At 49.7% G+C, this 18976-nt stretch overlaps 1 protein-coding gene across 4 annotated transcripts in view; it reads left to right on the top strand.

The window, feature by feature from the left end:
- Nucleotides 1–18976, top strand: part of LOC144696651 (tubby-related protein 3-like) — a 152686-nt gene that overhangs the window by 84135 nt on the left and 49575 nt on the right. For 2 of the 4 annotated variants that reach the window (XM_078568199.1, XM_078568200.1), the window contains one exon: nt 16681–16809. The exons of the other annotated variants lie outside the window; for them this stretch is intronic. In XM_078568199.1, coding sequence (XP_078424325.1) covers nt 16681–16809 — 129 coding nt within the window. The remainder of the gene's footprint in view (nt 1–16680; nt 16810–18976) is intronic. 4 annotated transcript variants of the gene reach the window in all.

The following is an 18976-nucleotide window of genomic DNA, read 5'->3' as shown; positions in this document are numbered from 1 at the left end:
CCTCAAACGTTCCTCATATGTTAAGCCTTTCATTCCTGGGATCATTCTTGTGAATCTCCTCTGGACCCTCTCCAGGGCCAGCACATCCTTCTTGAGATACGGGGCCCAAAATTGCTCACAATATTCTAAATGTGGTCTGACCAGAGCCTTATAAAGCCTCAGCAGCACATCCCTGCTTTTACATTCTAGTCCTCTCGAAATAAATGCCAACATTGCATTTGCCTTCCTAATACCGACTCAACCTGCAAGTTAACCTTAAGAGAATCCTGGACTAGGACTCCCAAGTCCCTTTGCACTCCAGATTTCTGAATTCTCTCCCCATTTAGAAAATAGTCCATGCCTCTATTCTTCCTACCAAAGTGCATGACCTCACATTTCCCCACGTTGTATTCCATCTGCCACTTCTTTGCCCATTCTCCTAACCTGCCCAAATCCTTCTGCAGCCTCCCCGCCTCCTCAATACTACCTGTCCCTCCACCTATCTTTGTATCATCTGCAAACTTAGCCAGGATGCCCTCAGTTCCTTCATCTAGATCATTAATGTATAAAATTAAAAGTGGTCCCAACACTGACCCTTGTGGAACTCCACTAGCCACCGGCTGCCATCCTGAGAAGGACCCCCTTATCCCCACTCTCTGCCTCCTGCCAGACAGCCAATCTTCTATCCATGCTAGTACCTTGCCTCTAACACCATGGGCTCTTATCTTACTGAGCAACCTCCTGTGCGGCACCTTGTCAAAGGCCTTCTGGAAGTCCAAGTAGATAACACCCATTGGCTCTCCTTTGTCTAACCTGCTCGTTACCTCCTCAAAGAATTCTAACAGATTTGTCAGGCATGTCCTCCCCTTGATGAAACCATGCTGACTTTGCCCGATTTTACCATACGCTTCCAAGTATTCTGAAATCTCATCCTTAATAATGGACTCTAAAATCTTACCAATGACCAAGGTCAGGCTAGTCGGCCTTTAATTTCCCGTCTTTTGCCTCACTCCATTCTTAAACAGGGGAGTTACATTAGCGATTTTCCAGTCCTCTGGGTCCCTTCCTGACTCCAGTGATTCCTGAAAGATCACCACTAACGCCTCCACTATCTCTTCAGCTATCTCCTTCAGAACTCAGGGGTGTAATCCATCTGGTCCAGGTGATTTATCCACCTTCAGATCTTTCAGTTTTCCTAGCACCTTCTCCTTGGTAATGGCCACTATACTCACCTCTGCCCCCCCCGACTCTCTTGAATTTTGGGGATGTTACTTGTGTCTTCCTCCGTGAAGACAGACGCAAAGTACCTATTCAGTTCCTCCGCCATTTCTTTGTTCCCCATTATTACTTCTCCAGCATCATTTTCCAGCGGCCCAATGTCCACTTTTGCCTCTCTCTTACCCTTTATATATCTGAAAAAACTCTTGCAATCTTCTTTTATATTACTGGCTAGTTTACCCTCATATTTAATCTTCTCCCTCCTTATTTCTTTTTTAGTTGTCCTCTGTTGGTCTTTGTAGGCTTCCCAATCCCCTGGCTTCCCACTGTTCTTCGCCGCATTGTATGCTTTCTCTTTAGCTTTTATGCTGTCCCTGACTTCCCTTGTCAGCCATGGTTGCCTCGTCCTCCCTTTAGTATGCTTCTTCTTCCTAGGGATGAATCTTTGTTGTGTCTCCCAAATTACTCCCAGAAACTCCTGCCATTGCTGTTCCACTGTCTTTCCTGCTAGGCTCATCTCCCAGTCAATTCTGGCCAGCTCCTCCCTCATGCCCCTGTAGTTACCTTTATTCAACTGTAATACCGTTACATCTGATTCCAGCTTTTTCCTCTCAAATTGCAGGGGAAATTCTATCATATTATGGTCACTTCCTCCTAAAGGTTCCTTCACCTTAAGCAACCTGATTTTCCCAGTCTACCTGCATATTGAAATCTCCCATGGTCACTGTAACCTTGCCTTTCTTACATGCCTTTTCTATCTCCTGGTGTATCTTGTGCCCCACATCCTGACTACTGTTTGGAGGCCTGTACATAACTCCCATTATGGTTTTTTTTACCGTTGCGGTTCCTCAACTCTACCCACACAGATTCGACATTATCTGACCCTACATCGTTTCTTGCTATCGATTTAATTTCATTTCTTACTAACAAAGCAACCCACCCACTCTGCCAACCTGCCTATCTTTTCGATAGGATGTATATCCTTGGATATTTAGCTCCCAGTCCTGATCCCACTGCAGCCATGTCTCCGCGATGCCCACCACATCATACCTGGCAATTTCAATCTGCGCCACAAACTCATTTACCTTATTTTGTATACTGCGTGCATTCAGATACAACACCTTCAGTCCTGTATTTCCCGTCCCCCTTCTCATTGTCATCCCTTTATCTGATGTGTTTGAAGTTAGATTCCTAGCCCTTTCCAAACACTGTCCTATTTTGTGTTCTGAAGACTTTAATAGCCTCTCCTGGGCTCTCCTTCCTTTTCAGTTTTTTCATAATTTTCCATGAAGTTGGATCCACCCCCCACATACTAACCTGCTGCTTTGTTTCCCATTAGTCATACTTCTTGGAGTTTTACCCTTCCCTTCCCCCCACTTTCTAGTTTAAAGTCCTGTTGACCACCCTATTTACCCTTTTCACTAGAACATTGGTCCCAGATCGGTTCAGGTGGAGACCGTCCCAACGGTACAGATCCCTCCTGTTCCAATACTGGTGCCAGTGCCCCACGAAATGGAACCCCTCTTTCCCGCACCACTCCTTTAGCGACATGTTTCATTCCCTTATTCTCGTGTCCCTATGCCAATTTGCACGTGGCTCGGGTAGTAATCCGGAGATTATAACCCTTGAGGACCTGTTCTTTTATTTAGTTCCTAGTTCCTGAAAATCCCCAAACAGTTCCTCTTTCCTAGTCTTACCTATGTTATTTGTCCTGACGTGGACCACAACAACTGGATCCCACCCCCCTCCCTCTCCAAAATCCTTTCAAGCCGGCCAAAGATGTCCCTCACCCTGGCACCGGGCAGGCAACATACCATGTGGGACTCTCGATCCTGCTTACAAAGGATGCTATCAATTCCCCTAATTATAGAATCCCCTACAACTACCACTTGTCTTTTTGCTCCCCCCTCTTAAATGTCCTCCTGTGTCACGGTGCCGTAGTCAGCTGGCTCATCCTCCCTACAGCCCTGTTCCTCATCCACACAGGGAGCAAGTACATTGTACCTGTTGGACAAGGTCAAGAGCTGAGGCTCCTCTGTTCCTGAACACAGGATCCCTCTACCTGCCTCACTTGCAGTCACACCTTGCTAACCCTGACCACTGACCGAATTTGACGTACTTAATCTACCCGGTGTGACCGCCTCCTGAAACAAAGCGTCCAGGTAACTCTCCCCCTCCCGGATGTGCCGCAGCATCCGGAGCTCGGACTCCAGCTCATCAATTCTGAGCCGGAATTCCTCCAGCAACCAACACTTGCTGCAGATATGGTCACTGCGGCTCGCAATGGGATCTGCCAGCTCCTACATTATACAGCTAGAGCACATCACCCGCCCAGCCATCTCTACTTAGTTAATTAATTTATTAATTAGCTTTGCAGTATTTTTTTTCAAATTTGGTGCAGATTTCCTACTAACCAATCAGGCCACAGCTTTCCTGTGACTTCACTTTTGACCTGTGCCTCCGCCGCTCTCCTCGCGCTCTTTTATCCTGTGTCTCCGCCGCTCTCCTCGCGCTCTATCCTGTGACTCCGCCGCTCTCCTCGCGCTCTTTTATCCTGTGTCTCCTCTCTCCTTGCGCTCTTTTATCCTGTGTCTCTGCCACTCTCCTAGCGCTCTTTTATCCAGTGGTTCTGCCGCTCTCCTCGCGCTCTTTTATCCTGCGTCTCTGCCACTCTCCTCGTTCACTTTTATCCTGCAACTCCGCTGCTCTCCTCGCGCTCTTTTATCCTGCATCTCCGCCACTCCCCTCGCGCTCTTTTATCCTGCGTCTCTGCCGATCCCCTCGCGCTCTTTTATTCTGCGTCTCCGCCGCTCCCCTCGCGCTTTTTTATTCTGTGCCACCGTCGCTCTCCTCACGCTCTTTTATCCTGCGTCTCCGCCGCTCCCCTCGCGCTCTTTTATCCTGCGCCTCCGCCGCTCCCCTCGCGCTCTTTTATCCTGCGTCTCCGCCGATCCCCTCGCGCTCTTTTATCCTGCGTCTCCGCCGCTCTCCTCACGCTCGTTTATCCTGCGTCTCCGCCGCTCACCTCACGCTCTTTTATCCTGCGTCTCCGACGCTCTCCTCGTTCACTTTTATCCTGTGACTCCGCCGCTCTGATTGTTCACTTTTATCTTGCGTCTCCGCCGCTCTCCTCGTGCTCTTTTATCCTGCGTCTCCGCCGCTCTCCTCGCGCTCTTTTATCCTGCGTCTCCGCCGCTCTCCTCACGCTCTTTTATCCTGCGTCTCCGCTGCTCTCCTCGTGCTCTTTTATCCTGTGTCTCTGCTCTCCTCGCGCTCTTTTATCCTGTGCCTCCGCCGCTCTCCTCGCACTCTTTTATCCTGTGTCTCTGCCACTCTCCACGCGCTCTTTTATCCAGTGGTTCTGCCGCTCTCCTCGCGCTCTTTTATCTTGCGTCTCTTGCCACTCTCCTCGTTCACTTTTATCCTGTGTCTTCGCCACTCTCATCGCGCTCTTTTATCCTGTGGCTCTGCCGCTCTCCTCGCGCTCTTTTATCCTGCGTCTCCGCCGCTCCCCTCGCGCTCTTTTATCCTGTGTCTCCGCCGCTGTCCTCGCGCTCTTTTATCCTGTGTCTCCGCCGATCCCCTCACGCTCTTTTATCCTGCATCTCCGCCGCTCACCACGCGCTCTTTTATCCTGTGTCCTGCGTCTCCGCCGCTCTCCTCGCGCTCTTTTATCCTGTGTCTCCGCTCTCCTCGCGCTCTTTTATCCTGTGTCTCCGCTCTCCTCGCACTCTTTTATCCTGTGTCTCCGCCACTCTCCTCATGCTCTTTTTATCCTGTGGCTCTGCCGCTCTCCTCGCGCTCTTTTATCCTGTGTCTCCGCCGCTCTCCTCGCGCTCTTTTATCCTGTGTCTCCGCTCTCCGCGCGCTCTTTTATCCTGTGCCTCCGTCGCTCTCCTCGCACTCTTTTATCCTGTGCCTCCGCTCTCCTCGCGCTCTTTTATCCTGTGTCTCCGCTCTCCTCGCGCTCTTTTATCCTGTGTCTCCGCTCTCCTCGCACTCTTTTATCCTGTGTCTCCGCCACTCTCCTCATGCTCTTTTTATCCTGTGGCTCTGCCGCTCTCCTCGCGCTCTTTTATCCTGTGTCTCCGCCGCTCTCCTCGCGCTCTTTTATCCTGTGTCTCCGCTCTCCGCGCGCTCTTTTATCCTGTGCCACCGTCGCTTTCCTCGCACTCTTTTATCCTGTGCCTCCGCCGCTCCCCTCGCGCTCTTTTATCCTGCGTCTCCGCCGATCCCCTCGCGCTCTTTTATCCTGCGTCTCCGCCGCTCACCACGCGCTCTTTTATCCTGTGTCCTGTGTCTTCGCCGCTCTCCTCGCGCTCTTTTATCCTGTGTCCTGTGTCTCCGCCGCTCTCCTCGAGCTCTTTTATCCTGTGTCCTGTGTCTCCGCCGCTCTCCTTGCGCTCTTTTATCCTGTGCCTCCGCTCTCCTCGCGCTCTTTTATCCTGTGTCTCTGCTCTCCTCGCGCTCTTTTATACTGTGTCTCCGCTCTCCTCGCGCTCTTTTATCCTGTGTCTCCGCCACTCTCCTCGCGCTCTTTTATCCTGTGTCTCCGCCACTCTCCTCATGCTCTTTTTATCCTGTGGCTCTGCCGCTCTCCTCGCGCTATTTTATCCTGTGTCTCCGCCGCTCTCCTCGTTCACTTTTATCCTGTGTCTCGCCGCTCTCCTCACGCTCTTTTATCCTGCATCTCCGCTGCTTTCCTCATTCACTTTTATCCTGCGTCTCCGCCGCTCTGATTGTTCACTTTTATCTTGCATCTCCGCCGCTCTCCTCGCGCTCTTTTATCCTGTGTCTCCACCACTCTCCTCGTGCTCTTTTATCCTGCGTCTCCGCCACTCTCCTCGCGCTCTTTTATCCTATGTCTCCGCCGCTCTCCTCGCGCTCTTTTATCCTGCGTCTCTGCCACTCCCCTCGCGCTCTTTTATCCTGTGCCACCGTCGCTCTCCTCGCACTCTTTTATCCTGTGCCTCCGCCGCTCCCCTCGTGCTCTTTTATCCTGCGTCTCCGCGGATCCCCTCGCGCTCTTTTATCCTGCGTCTCCGCCGCTCACCACGCGCTCTTTTATCCTGTGTCCTGTATCTCCGCCGCTCTCCTCGCGCTCTTTTATCCTGTGTCCTGTGTCTCTGCCGCTCTCCTCGCGCTCTTTTATCCTGTGCCTCCGCTCTCCTCGTGCTCTTTTATCCTGTGTCTCTGCTCTCCTCGCGCTCTTTTATACTGTGTCTCCGCTCTCCTCACGCTCTTTTATCCTGTGTCTCCGCCACTCTCCTCGCGCTCTTTTATCCTGTGTCTCCGCCACTCTCCTCATGCTCTTTCTATCCTGTGGCTCTGCCGCTCTCCTCGCGCTATTTTATCCTGTGTCTCCGCCGCTCCCCTCGTTCACTTTTATCCTGTGTCTCCGCCGCTCTCCTCACGCTCTTTTATCCTGCATCTCCGCTGCTTTCCTCATTCACTTTTATCCTGCGTCTCCGCCGCTCTGATTGTTCACTTTTATCTTGCATCTCCGCCGCTCTCCTCGCGCTCTTTTATCCTGCGTCTCCACCACTCTCCTCGCGCTCTTTTATCCTGCGTCTCCGCCACTCTCCTCGCGCTCTTTTATCCTGTGTCTCCACCACTCTCCTCGCGCTCTTTTATCTTGCGTCTCCGCCACTCTCCTCGCGCTCTTTTATCCTCTGGCTCCGCAGCTCTCCTCGCGCTCTTTTATCCTGCGTCTCCGCCGCTCCCCTCGCACTCTTTTATCCTGTGTCTCCGCCGCTCTCCTCGTGCTCTTTTATCCTGTGTCTCCGCTGCTCTCCTCATTCACTTTTATCCTGCATCTCCGCTACTCTCCTCGCGCTCTTTTATCCTGCGCCTCCGCCGCTCCCCTCGCTCTCTTTTATCCTGTGCCACCGTCGCTCTCCTCGCACTCTTTTATCCCGTGGCTCCGCCGCTCTCCTCGTTCACTTTTATCCTGCATCTCCGCTGCTCTCCTCGCGCTCTTTTATCCTGCGTCTCTGCCACTCCCCTCGCGCTCTTTTATCCTGCGCCTCCGCCGCTCCCCTCGCGCTCTTTTATCCTGCGTCTCCGCCGATCCTCTCGCGCTCTTTTATCCTGCGTCTCCGCCGCTCCCCTGGCGCTCTTATATTCTGTGCCACCGTCGCTCTCCTCGCGCTCTTTTATCCTGGGTATCCGCCGCTCTCCTCGTTCACTTTCATCCTGCATCTCCGCTGCTCTCCTCACGCTCTTTTATCCTGCGTCTCCGCCGCTCCCCTCGCGCTCTTTTATCCTGCGCCTCCGCTCTCCTCGCGCTCTTTTATCCTGTGTCTCCGCTCTCCGCGCGCTCTTTTAACCTGTGCCTCCATCGCTCTCCTCGCACTCTTTTATCCTGGGTATCCGCCGCTCTCCTCGTTCACTTTTATCCTGCATCTCCGCTGCTCTCCTCGCGCTCTTTTATCCTGTGTCTCTGCCGCTCCCCTCGCGCTCTTTTATCCTGTGCCACCGTCACTCTCCTCGCACTCTTTTATCCTGGGTATCCGCCGCTCTCCTCGTTCACTTTTATCCTGCATCTCCGCTGCTCTCCTCACGCTCTTTTATCCTGCGTCTCCGCCGTTCCCCTCGCGCTCTTTTATCCTGCGTCTCCGCCAATCCCCTCGCGCTATTTTATCCTGCGTCTCTGACGCTCACCACGCGCTCTTTTATCCTGTGTCCTGTGTCTCCGCCACTCTCCTCGCGCTCTTTTATCCTGTGTCTCCGCCACTCTCCTCGTGCTCTTTTTATCCTGTGGCTCTGCCGCTCTCCTCGCGCTCTTTTATCCTGTGTCTCCGACGCTCTCCTCGTTCACTTTCATCCTGTGTCTCCGCCACTCTCCTCGCGCTCTTTTATCCTGCATCTCCGCTGCTTTCCTCATTCACTTTTATCCTGCGTCTCCACCGCTCTCCTCGCGCTCTTTTATCCTGTGCCTCCACCGCTCTCCTCGCGCTCTTTTATCCTGTGTCTCCACCGCTCTCCTCGCGCTCTTTTATCCTGTGCCTCCACCGCTCTCCTCGCGCTCTTTTATCCTGTGCCTCCACCGCTCTCCTCGCGCTCTTTTATCCTGTGCCTCCGTCGCTCTCCTCGCACTTTTATCCTGGGTATCCGCCGCTCTCCTCGTTCACTTTTATCCTGCATCTCCACCGCTCTCCTCGCGCTCTTTTATCCTGTGTCTCCGCCGCTCTCCTCGCGCTCTTTTATCCTGTGCTTCCGCTGCTCTCCTCGCGCTCTTTTATCCTGTGTCTCCGCCGCTCTCCTTGCGCTCTTTTATCCTGTGCCTCCGACGCTCTCCTCGTGCTCTTTTATCCTGTGCCTCCGCCGCTCTCCTCGCGCTCTTTTATCCTGTGCCTCCGCCGCTCTCCTCGCGCTCTTTTATCCTGCGTCTTCGCCGCTCTCCTCGCGCTCTTTTATCCTGCGTCTCCGCCGCTGTCCTCGTTCACTTTTGTCCTGTGTCTCCGCCACTCTCCTCGCGCTCTTTTATCCTGCGTCTCCGCCGCTCCCCTCGCGCTCTTTTATCCTGCGTCTCCGCCGATCCCCTCGCGCTATTTTATCCTGCGTCTCTGCCGCTCACCACGCGCTCTTTTATCCTGTGTCCTGTGTCTCCGCCGCTCTCCTCGCGCTCTTTTATCCTGTGTCTCCGCTCTCCTCGCGCCCTTTTATCCTGTGTCTCCGCTCTCCTCACGCTCTTTTATCCTGTGTCTCCGCCACTCTTCTCATGCTCTTTTTATCCTGTGGCTCTGCCGCTCTCCTCGCGCTCTTTTATCCTGTGTCTCCGACGCTCTCCTCGTTCACTTTTATCCTGTGTCTCCGCCACTCTCCTCGCGCTCTTTTATCCTGCATCTCCGCTGCTTTCCTCATTCACTTTTATCCTGCGTCTCCACCGCTCTCCTCGTGCTCTTTTATCCTGTGCCTCCGCCGCTCTCCTCGCGCTCCTTTATCCTGTGTCTCCACCGCTCTCCTCGCGCTCTTTTATCCTGTGTCTCCGCTCTCCTCGCGCTCTTTTATCCTGTGCCTCCGTCGCTCTCCTCGCACTTTTATCCTGGGTATCCGCCGCTCTCCTCGTTCACTTTTATCCTGCATCTCCACCGCTCTCCTCGCGCTCTTTTATCCTGTGTCTCCGCCGCTCTCCTCGCGCTCTTTTATCCTGTGCTTCCGCTGCTCTCCTCGCGCTCTTTTATCCTGTGTCTCTGCCGCTCTCCTCGCGCTCTTTTATCCTGTGCTTCCGCCGCTCTCCTCGCGCTCTTTTATCCTGTGCCTCCGCCGCTCTCCTCGCGCTCTTTTATCCTGTGCCTCCGCCGCTCTCCTCGCGCTCTTTTATCCTGCGTCTTCGCCGCTCTCCTCGCGCTCTTTTATCCTGCGTCTCCGCCGCTGTCCTCGTTCACTTTTGTCCTGTGTCTCCGCCACTCTCCTCGCGCTCTTTTATCCTGCGTCTCCGCCGCTCCCCTCGCGCTCTTTTATCCTGCGTCTCCGCCGATCCCCTCGCGCTATTTTATCCTGCGTCTCTGCCGCTCACCACGCGCTCTTTTATCCTGTGTCCTGTGTCTCCGCCGCTCTCCTCGCGCTCTTTTATCCTGTGTCTCCGCTCTCCTTGCGCCATTTTATCCTGTGTCTCCACTCTCCTCGCGCCCTTTTATCCTGTGTCTCCGCTCTCCTCGCGCTCTTTTATCCTGTGTCTCCGACGCTCTCCTCGTTCACTTTTATCCTGTGTCTCCGCCACTCTCCTCGCGCTCTTTTATCCTGCATCTCCGCTGCTTTCCTCATTCACTTTTATCCTGCGTCTCCACCGCTCTCCTCGCGCTCTTTTATCCTGTGCCTCCACCGCTCTCCTCGCGCTCTTTTATCCTGTGTCTCCGCCGCTCTCTTCGCGCTCTTTTATCCTGTGTCTCCGCTCTCCTCGCGCTCTTTTATCCTGTGTCTCCCCTCTCCGCGCGCTCTTTTATCCTGTGCCTCCGTCGCTCTCCTCGCACTTTTATCCTGGGTATCCGCCGCTCTCCTCGCGCTCTTTTATCCTGTGTCTCCGCCGCTCTCCTCGCGCTCTTTTATCCTGTGTCTCTGCCGCTCTCCTCGCGCTCTTTTATCCTGTGCTTCCGTTGCTCTCCTCGCGCTCTTTTATCCTGTGTCTCCGCCGCTCTCCTTGCGCTCTTTTATCCTGTGCCTCCGACGCTCTCCTCGTGCTCTTTTATCCTGTGTCTCCGCCGCTCTCCTCGCGCTCTTTTATCCTGTGCTTCCGCTGCTCTCCTCGCGCTCTTTTATCCTGTGTCTCCGCCGCTCTCCTCGTGCTCTTTTATCCTGTGCCTCCGCCGCTCTCCTCGCGCTCTTTTATCCTGTGCCTCCGCCGCTCTCCTCGCGCTCTTTTATCCTGCGTCTTCGCCGCTCTCCTCGCGCTCTTTTATCCTGCGTCTCCGCCGCTGTCCTCGTTCACTTTTGTCCTGTGTCTCCGCCACTCTCCTCGCGCTCTTTTATCCTGCGTCTCCGCCGCTCCCCTCGCGCTCTTTTATCCTGCGTCTCCGCCGATCCCCTCGCGCTATTTTATCCTGCGTCTCTGCCGCTCACCACGCGCTCTTTTATCCTGTGTCCTGTGTCTCTGCCGCTCTCCTCGCGCTCTTTTATCCTGTGTCTCCGCTCTCCTCGCGCCCTTTTATCCTGTGTCTCCGCTCTCCTCACGCTCTTTTATCCTGTGTCTCCGCCACTCTTCTCATGCTCTTTTTATCCTGTGGCTCTGCCGCTCTCCTCGCGCTCTTTTATCCTGTGTCTCCGACGCTCTCCTCGTGCTCTTTTATCCTGTGCCTCCGCCGCTCTCCTCGCGCTCTTTTATCCTGTGTCTCCACCGCTCTCCTCGCGCTCTTTTATCCTGTGTCTCCGCTCTCCTCGCGCTCTTTTATCCTGTGCCTCCGTCGCTCTCCTCGCACTTTTATCCTGGGTATCCGCCGCTCTCCTCGTTCACTTTTATCCTGCATCTCCACCGCTCTCCTCGCGCTCTTTTATCCTGTGTCTCCGCCGCTTTCCTCGCGCTCTTTTATCCTGTGCTTCCGCTGCTCTCCTCGCGCTCTTTTATCCTGTGTCTCCGCCGCTCTCCTCGCGCTCTTTTATCCTGTGCCTCCGCCGCTCTCCTCGCGCTCTTTTATCCTGTGCCTCCGCCGCTCTCCTCGCGCTCTTTTATCCTGTGCCTCCGCCGCTCTCCTCGCGCTGTTTTATCCTGCGTCTTCGCCGCTCTCCTCGCGCTCTTTTATCCTGCGTCTCCGCCGCTGTCCTCGTTCACTTTTGTCCTGTGTCTCCGCCGCTCCCCTCGCGCTCTTTTATCCTGCGTCTCCGCCGATCCCCTCGCGCTATTTTATCCTGCGTCTCTGCCGCTCACCACGCGCTCTTTTATCCTGTGTCCTGTGTCTCCGCCGCTCTCCTCGTGCTCTTTTATCCTGTGTCTCCGCTCTCCTCGCGCCCTTTTATCCTGTGTCTCCGCTCTCCTCGCGCCCTTTTATCCTGTGTCTCCGCTCTCCTCGCGCTCTTTTATCCTGTGTCTCCGACGCTCTCCTCGTTCACTTTTATCCTGTGTCTCCGCCACTCTCCTCGCGCTCTTTTATCCTGCATCTCCGCTGCTTTCCTCATTCACTTTTATCCTGCGTCTCCACCGCTCTCCTCGCGCTCTTTTATCCTGTGCCTCCACCGCTCTCCTCGCGCTCTTTTATCCTGTGTCTCCGCTGCTCTCTTCGCGCTCTTTTATCCTGTGTCTCCGCTCTCCTCGCGCTCTTTTATCCTGTGTCTCCCCTCTCCGCGCGCTCTTTTATCCTGTGCCTCCGTCGCTCTCCTCGCACTTTTATCCTGGGTATCCGCCGCTCTCCTCGCGCTCTTTTATCCTGTGTCTCCGCCGCTCTCCTCGCGCTCTTTTATCCTGTGTCTCCGCCGCTCTCCTCGCGCTCTTTTATCCTGTGTCTCCGCCGCTCTCTTCGCGCTCTTTTATCCTGTGCCTCCGCCGCTCTCCTCGCGCTCTTTTATCCTGTGCCTCCGCCGCTCTCCTTGTGCTCTTTTATCCTGTGCCTCCGCCGCTCTCCTCGCGCTCTTTTATCCTGCGTCTCCGCCGCTCTCCTTGTGCTCTTTTATCCTGCGTCTCCACCGCTCTCCTCGTTCACTTTTATCCTGCCTCTCCGCAGCTCTCCTCGTTCACTTTGATCCTGTGTCTCCGCCGCTCTCCTCGCGCTCTTTTATCCTGCGTCTCCGCCGCTGTCCTCGTTCACTTTTGTCCTGTGTCTCCGCCACTCTCCTCGCGCTCTTTTATCCTGTGTCTCCCCCGCTCTCCTCGCGCTCTTTTATCCTATGTCTCTGCTGCTCTGCTCGCACTCTTCTATCCTGTTTTGCCCTTCCCCAAAAGTGGAAACATTCTCTCCAACAAAACCTTTCATAATTTTAAAGACTTCTATTAACAATCAACCTCCCCCTTTCAGGAGAAAAGATTCCCAGCCTGTTCACCCTCTCCTGATAGGTTATAACCTCATAGTTTTGGTTTCATCTTTGTAAATCTCTTTTGCACCCTCTCCAGTGCTTCCACATCCTTATTATAATCTGGCAACCAGGGCTGCACATAGTACTTGCGATTGTGGTCTAAGAAGATCCTACAATAGTTTAACATATCTTTACTTTTCAACTCTATCCTTCTAGAAATAAACCCTAGTCCTTGATTTGCTTTATTCATGGGCTTATTAATTTGTACTGTTACTTTCAGCAAGTTGTGCTTCGTACTCCTTTTTGCTACTTTACCCCAATTAGATTCTTATCTCCCATGTAATATGGACCTTCTTATTTTTCTTAGAAAAACGCTTTATCTTACATTTGCCAGTGTTGAAATTCAATTGTCCATTCTGAAAGTTTATTAATACCTTGTAATTTGTTGCAGTAATTCTCCATATTATCATCCCTTCCCCATGCAACCGCCCCCCCCCCCCCATCCCCCTCCCCCACTGCCCAAAAACAAGTTGTGTGGTGCGTAGATTTTGCAATTCTGTAATAAAGGCAAAATACCGCAGACCCTGGAAATTTGAAATAAAGACGGAAAGTGCTGGAAGAACATGGCAGGCCTAGCAGCATCTGTGGAGAGAGAAACAGAGTTAATGTTTCAAGTCGCAAATGACTCTTCGATTTTTATTAGAAATTCCATTTTTTGATCTCAAAGTCTAAATCATTAATATAAATTGAAATCAACAGTCGTCCCAAACACTGATCCTAATGGGACCCTAATTTTCATCTTCAGCCACTCTGAATAGTTACCCTTTACCTCTATTTTCTGCTGTATGTCTTACAGCCAGTTAGCTTTTCATTCTGTGACTTGTCTCCTGACTCCCCATGCTCAGACTTTATTCACTAGTCTATTATGTGGCACCTTATCACAGCACCTTCAGAAACCTAGATAAATTTTCCTGCTGCGTTATCCTTATCAACTGCCTCTCTTACCTCTTCAAAGAATTCAGTGAGGTTGGTCAGGCAAGACTTTCGCTTTGAAATCCATGCTGAATGTTATTATATATTTGGTTTCTAGATGTTGTTCTATTTTCTCCTTTATTAGGAATTACTTTTTTTGTATTTATTTTTGCTACCACCAATGTTAAGCTAACTTGTCTATAGATTCTTGAACATGTTCTATTTGCCTTCTTGAATGTTGGTATTGGTATGGACAGGAGAGACAAAACAGAACTCCTTCATTTTCTCGCCATCTGTCCATAAACAGAGATGTTTTCTGTTTTAAAAATAGGCTGTGTGCTTATTCCAAAAACGCTTTGTGTAGTCAATATTGACAGTGACTCGCAGCAAACTCTCTTAGGATTAAATCAGAAGTTTAGTTTATTCATACATTCAAACCCAGGTTTGGGGGATGATCACAACTTCACACACACGTGTATACAGTAAGGGGATACAGTAAGACCACAGAAATGGATATCAGTTCAACGTGATTGCCAAAGTCCAAATCCAGAGAAGTTCCAGTTCAGCTGGGTTCCTAGCTGAAGGCATAAATGTAGAATTCCTTTAAAGATGATGGCGATGCAGTGAGATGGGGTTGATATTCAGAGACTTGGTTTGCTTGGCAGATGGTGGCCAGAGGCTTCCAGATAAACAGGCTCTGAGGAGGGTTTGTTGCAGGTTGCTTGATGAGCCTAGAGTCTGCTGTCAGATGTTTGCAGGTTGGAGGTAAATCAGCAGACTGCCCTGCTCTGAGTTCTCAACTGTATATAAAGATTTCAAAATGGTCACTCGAGTCATGTGACCTCCCTCCAGAGTGATTTCATAAAGGGATGTTTATCTGGTGTCCGGCTTTTGTTTTATGGCTTATAATGTTCCAATCATTAGCCTCTGAAAGAGTCATTATCCATATTGATGACCTTGTTCCGGGTAGCTATTGTCTTGGTAGATCCTTGAACTTCACTGGAGGTGTAAGGTTATAAAGATGCAAATGACGTCCATTTCCTTTCAATAGTTCCTTTTTGAAATGGACCTTGCCAGTCCCAGGTGTAAGATTCCATGAGCAACATGGGGCATATCTCCAGTGCATTCCATTTAATGCCTTCGTGGTCATCTTACAAGTCTAGGCATCAGGTGACTGGTGGCAGCCATCTTTTGATTCAGCAAACTAAATACAAAAGAATAAAGTTTGATTTACTTAGTTTATGATTTCTTTCATGTCTTAGGGGCATGTCAGTATATTAATAATTAGCTATCCACCTGTCTTCTGGCACCACCCTTTTTACTAATGAATTAAAATGCGTACTAGTGCCTCTGATATCTCTTCCCTAGATCCTTTTAAAATGTGAGTATGCAATCCATCCAGGCAAGGGGGTTGATCCTCTTTGAGTTTAATTAGTTTGTTTAATATTTATCCTCTTTTTTATTGCAATTATATTATTTCTGATTTCATCTACAGATGTCATCCACCTACTTTCTATTAAAATTTTTCAAATTTTCTGCCATTTCATTCGCTACCTGCCATTTTATCCTGCTCATTCACCCTATTTTCATTTAGACTTCACTTTTTTTATCTGTGTGACCGTAAAATATTTTACTATTTTTGTTTATGTTCCCCAATTCAATTTCATGGTCCCTCTTTGCCTTCCTAATTGTTTCTTAACTTCTCTCTCAGTCTCTGCATATTCTCCCTCATCCTGCATTCCCTTGCTTTCCATGTGTTTGGTGTATGCCTCTTTCCTTGCCCTCAGTTTTTCCATTATATCTTTATTCATCCATGGTGTCTCAATATTTAATTTGTTCTTGTTTTTTAGTGAAATAGATTTTCCTAGACTTTAAGTATTATTTTAAATATTTCCCATTGCTGCTGTATCTCATTATTTGACAATATTGTTGCCCATTTTATTTTCCAAAGTTCCGTTCTCAGCCCCTCAAAATCAACTTTTCTCCAATATGTTACCCAGGTTTTTGTCATGCCTCATCGTTGCCGTCTGCTGTTCATCGATTTGAGGATGACATCTACTTCGGGTCTCCATTAGTCTTCATGTGACTGAACAGGCTGATTCTTGATCCGCATATCTTTGGAAACATGGGGCAGGATGTCCCACGCGTTAGTGGGATCCAGAGTGCACAATTTGCTTCCTTTTCTTTCCTTCTTTGTTGCCGCTCTGCCTTATCAATAAGACATTGGGACTCAGCAGCTTGATGGGCAAGTTGTCACCATTCTGAATGATTGGTAGCAAGCTCCTTTCAGTCATTAAGGTCAATGCTGCCACGCTTCAAAGAGAGCTTCATAGTGTCTGTGAAGTGTTTTCCTTGTCCTTCCCTGGAACAATGGCCATTTGGGAGTTGAGAGAATGGTAACTTGTGGGGGAAACTGTTTTTGGGCATGTGGACACAGTGTCCAGTCCATCAGAGTTGATTTTGTAGGGGTTTTGCCCCAAATGCTTGTGGAGCTGCCTTCAAGAAGGCCACTAGTGTTTGTTCGACGGTCCTCTCATTGAATCCAGACTGATAGATGGTCCACGCCTTACTACAGTACAGCAGAGTGGTGATGACAACTGCTTTGTACACAAAGATTTTGTTGACTTGTGGATATCTTTGCCAAACAATCGCAGTCATTGTTTGTAGAAGGCTATGGAAGGTGTATGCCATTCTCAGTTCTCAGGCCTTAAAATATATTATGGTTACTATTGCCAAGATGTTCCCCTACTTTTTTCTCTACTTTTACATCCCTATCTGTTCTGATTCATCCCGTGTTACTAGATCCAGTAGCAAATCCTCCCCTACTGGGCTTCTTACATACTGGGTTAAAGAGGAGTCCTGCACAGTTGTTTGCATATTTCTTCCTCCATCTCCCTTCCACTATTAGGTGGTCTCTAGACTACCCTCATTAGTGCTAGCCACATGGATTCTGTTGGAAGGGTCAGTTTTTTCAAGTGGCATTTTGTTGCCTCATAAGGAAAAGGTAAGGAAAGGAATTTTGAGCAAGACGGCCTCAAATTTTCTCTTTGCTTTGTTCATTTATATTAGCAGAAGGAGATAGAAAAAAAACTACTGAGGTACAGCTTCCTGAAAAATCTTTACAGCCAGACATACTAAAAAGCTTGCGAGAAAATAGCAAATTGGACGGAGACATCGGAAGGGATAAAGCCAAGCCAGGTTAGCTTTAAGCCCATAGAGCTGGTAGTTTCTAATTATCATGAAATTTGAACTGTTCAAACTATCTTAACACAGCTGTTGCAGTTATGTGGTTTCAAAAAATACAAACAATCTGCTTTAATATCTTAGACAGCATCTGTAAAGAGAACTGGAAGCATTATGCATTAAATCTTCAACAAAATTGGAGAATATCATAGATGAAAAGATTTTAAAAATGAAATAGAAAGGTGAAGTGAAACAAAACACAAATTTGAGAAGATATAGAATGACCTGCAAACTGCTTGAATGGAAAACAGGAGATAAATTGCAGAAGTGGTATTAGCATGGGCTAATAGATGGGGAGAGTTCAAGTAAATTACTTGTATTAATGAGACATGGAACATATGAACAGCTGAAGGTGATGGCAGATGAGTGATATTGAAATGAAAGGATGAAACACTGGCAAAGTGGATCTGGCTCAATCCTGCCAGGAACCTTGGAGAAGAAATAAAGTAGATCAACACTACCGCCTGGCATAAAGGTCCAACCAGCAGGGTATTCCAATGGAGGGTCTGCACCTGTAGCAGAAATGTGCCCCCCAACCCTCACCCTTGCCAGGAAGCTAGCCCCAAGCTATGTCAGTACTTCCTGCCAAAGAGAAAGTGGAAGCTATAGGTAAGGTCTAAAGTTAATTGAGCCAATATTAAGGCATTAGGGCTGCAAAATGCTTAATAGAAAGATAAGGAATTATTTCTGAGCTCCATTGGAGAATGTAGTAAGTCAAATGCGCACAAGTTAAAGTGGGAATAGGAAGGGGAATTGAAATGGGAAGAGATAAAGACCTCAAGGTCACAATTGGGGAACAGTGTGGTTGATGCACTAATCTCAAGTGTTGAAAAAAAATTAGGTAATGAATTGCAATTCATGATACAGGTACTGGTGCTAGCTGAAAATCTCAGCTCCTTGAGCCTCATGGGTTTTGTCATGTTTTTTCTGCTTCATCTTGCCCTTAAGCCCTGAAATATGCACATTACTGCAACCAGTCTTGATTTTTCTAATTGTAATCTCAAGGTGCACTAGATAATGTAGAAGGCATTGCCCTCTAAATAAAACTTAGTGCATATTAATTACTGGGCTTCAAGTGTAAGACAGTACCCAAGATGCTTTCAATGTTTGCAAGTGATAGTATACAGAGTAAGTTTTCCCTTGGTGCCTGAGGACTGTACCATTGGACATTATGTAGATTTTGACTTAACCTGACAATGTTTTCAACCGGAAGCCATACACTTCTATCTTGTAAAAGTTTTCATTTAGGGATCATGTACGATAATGTTCTCTAAGAACATCTGGGAGTCAGATAGGATGTACTGAATGTTCCAAAACCTTTTGGATCAGGTGGCAATGCAGAGATCATTTGCATTGATGAATCTTTGCAATCCTGGAATTCTATTTAGTTGTTAACATGGACATCTAAAAGCAAGAATAAATCCAGAAAATTCTGGAAAAACTCAGCAAACCAGGCAGCATCTGTGGAGAGAATAATAATAACATTCCAGTTTGAGGACCTTTCAACAGTGTAGAGCCAAAGAAAATGGGGAGGGGAAAATAGGAACAAAAGGGAGTATCTGAAGACAGGAGAAATTAAATGATCCAAGGCCCAAGGAGATTTTTTTAAATCATTCATGGGATGTGGGCTTTGCTGGCTGGGCCAGCATTTTATTGCCCATCCCTAGTTGCCCTTGAGAAGATGGTGGTGAGCTGCTGCCTTGAACCACTGCAGACCATGTGGTGTAGGTACGCCCACAGTACTGTTAGGAAGGGAGTTTCAGGATTTTGACCCAGCGACAGTTAAAGAACGGCAAAATATTTCCAAGTCAGGATGGTGAGTGACTTGGAGGGGAATTTCCAGGTGGTGGTGTTCCCATCTATCTGCTGCCCTTGTCCTTCTAGATGGTAGTGGTTGTGGGTGCTGTCTCAGGAGCCTTGGTGAATCCCTGCAGTGCATCTTGTAGATGGTGCACATTGCTGCTACTGTGCGTCGGTGGTGGAGGGAGTGAATGTTTGTGGATGTGGTGCCAATCAAGCGGGCTGCTTTATCCTAGATGGTGTCAAGCTTCTTGAATGTTGTGGGGGCTGCACTCATCCAGGCAAGTGGGGAGTATTCCATCACACTCCTGACCTGTGCCTT

Source organism: Cetorhinus maximus, chromosome 22 (genome assembly GCF_964194155.1).
Source record: "Cetorhinus maximus chromosome 22, sCetMax3.hap1.1, whole genome shotgun sequence".
NCBI lineage: Eukaryota > Metazoa > Chordata > Chondrichthyes > Lamniformes > Cetorhinidae > Cetorhinus > Cetorhinus maximus.
The sequence above is the reverse complement of the archived record's forward strand: the minus strand, read 5'-3'. Positions and strand labels throughout refer to the sequence as shown.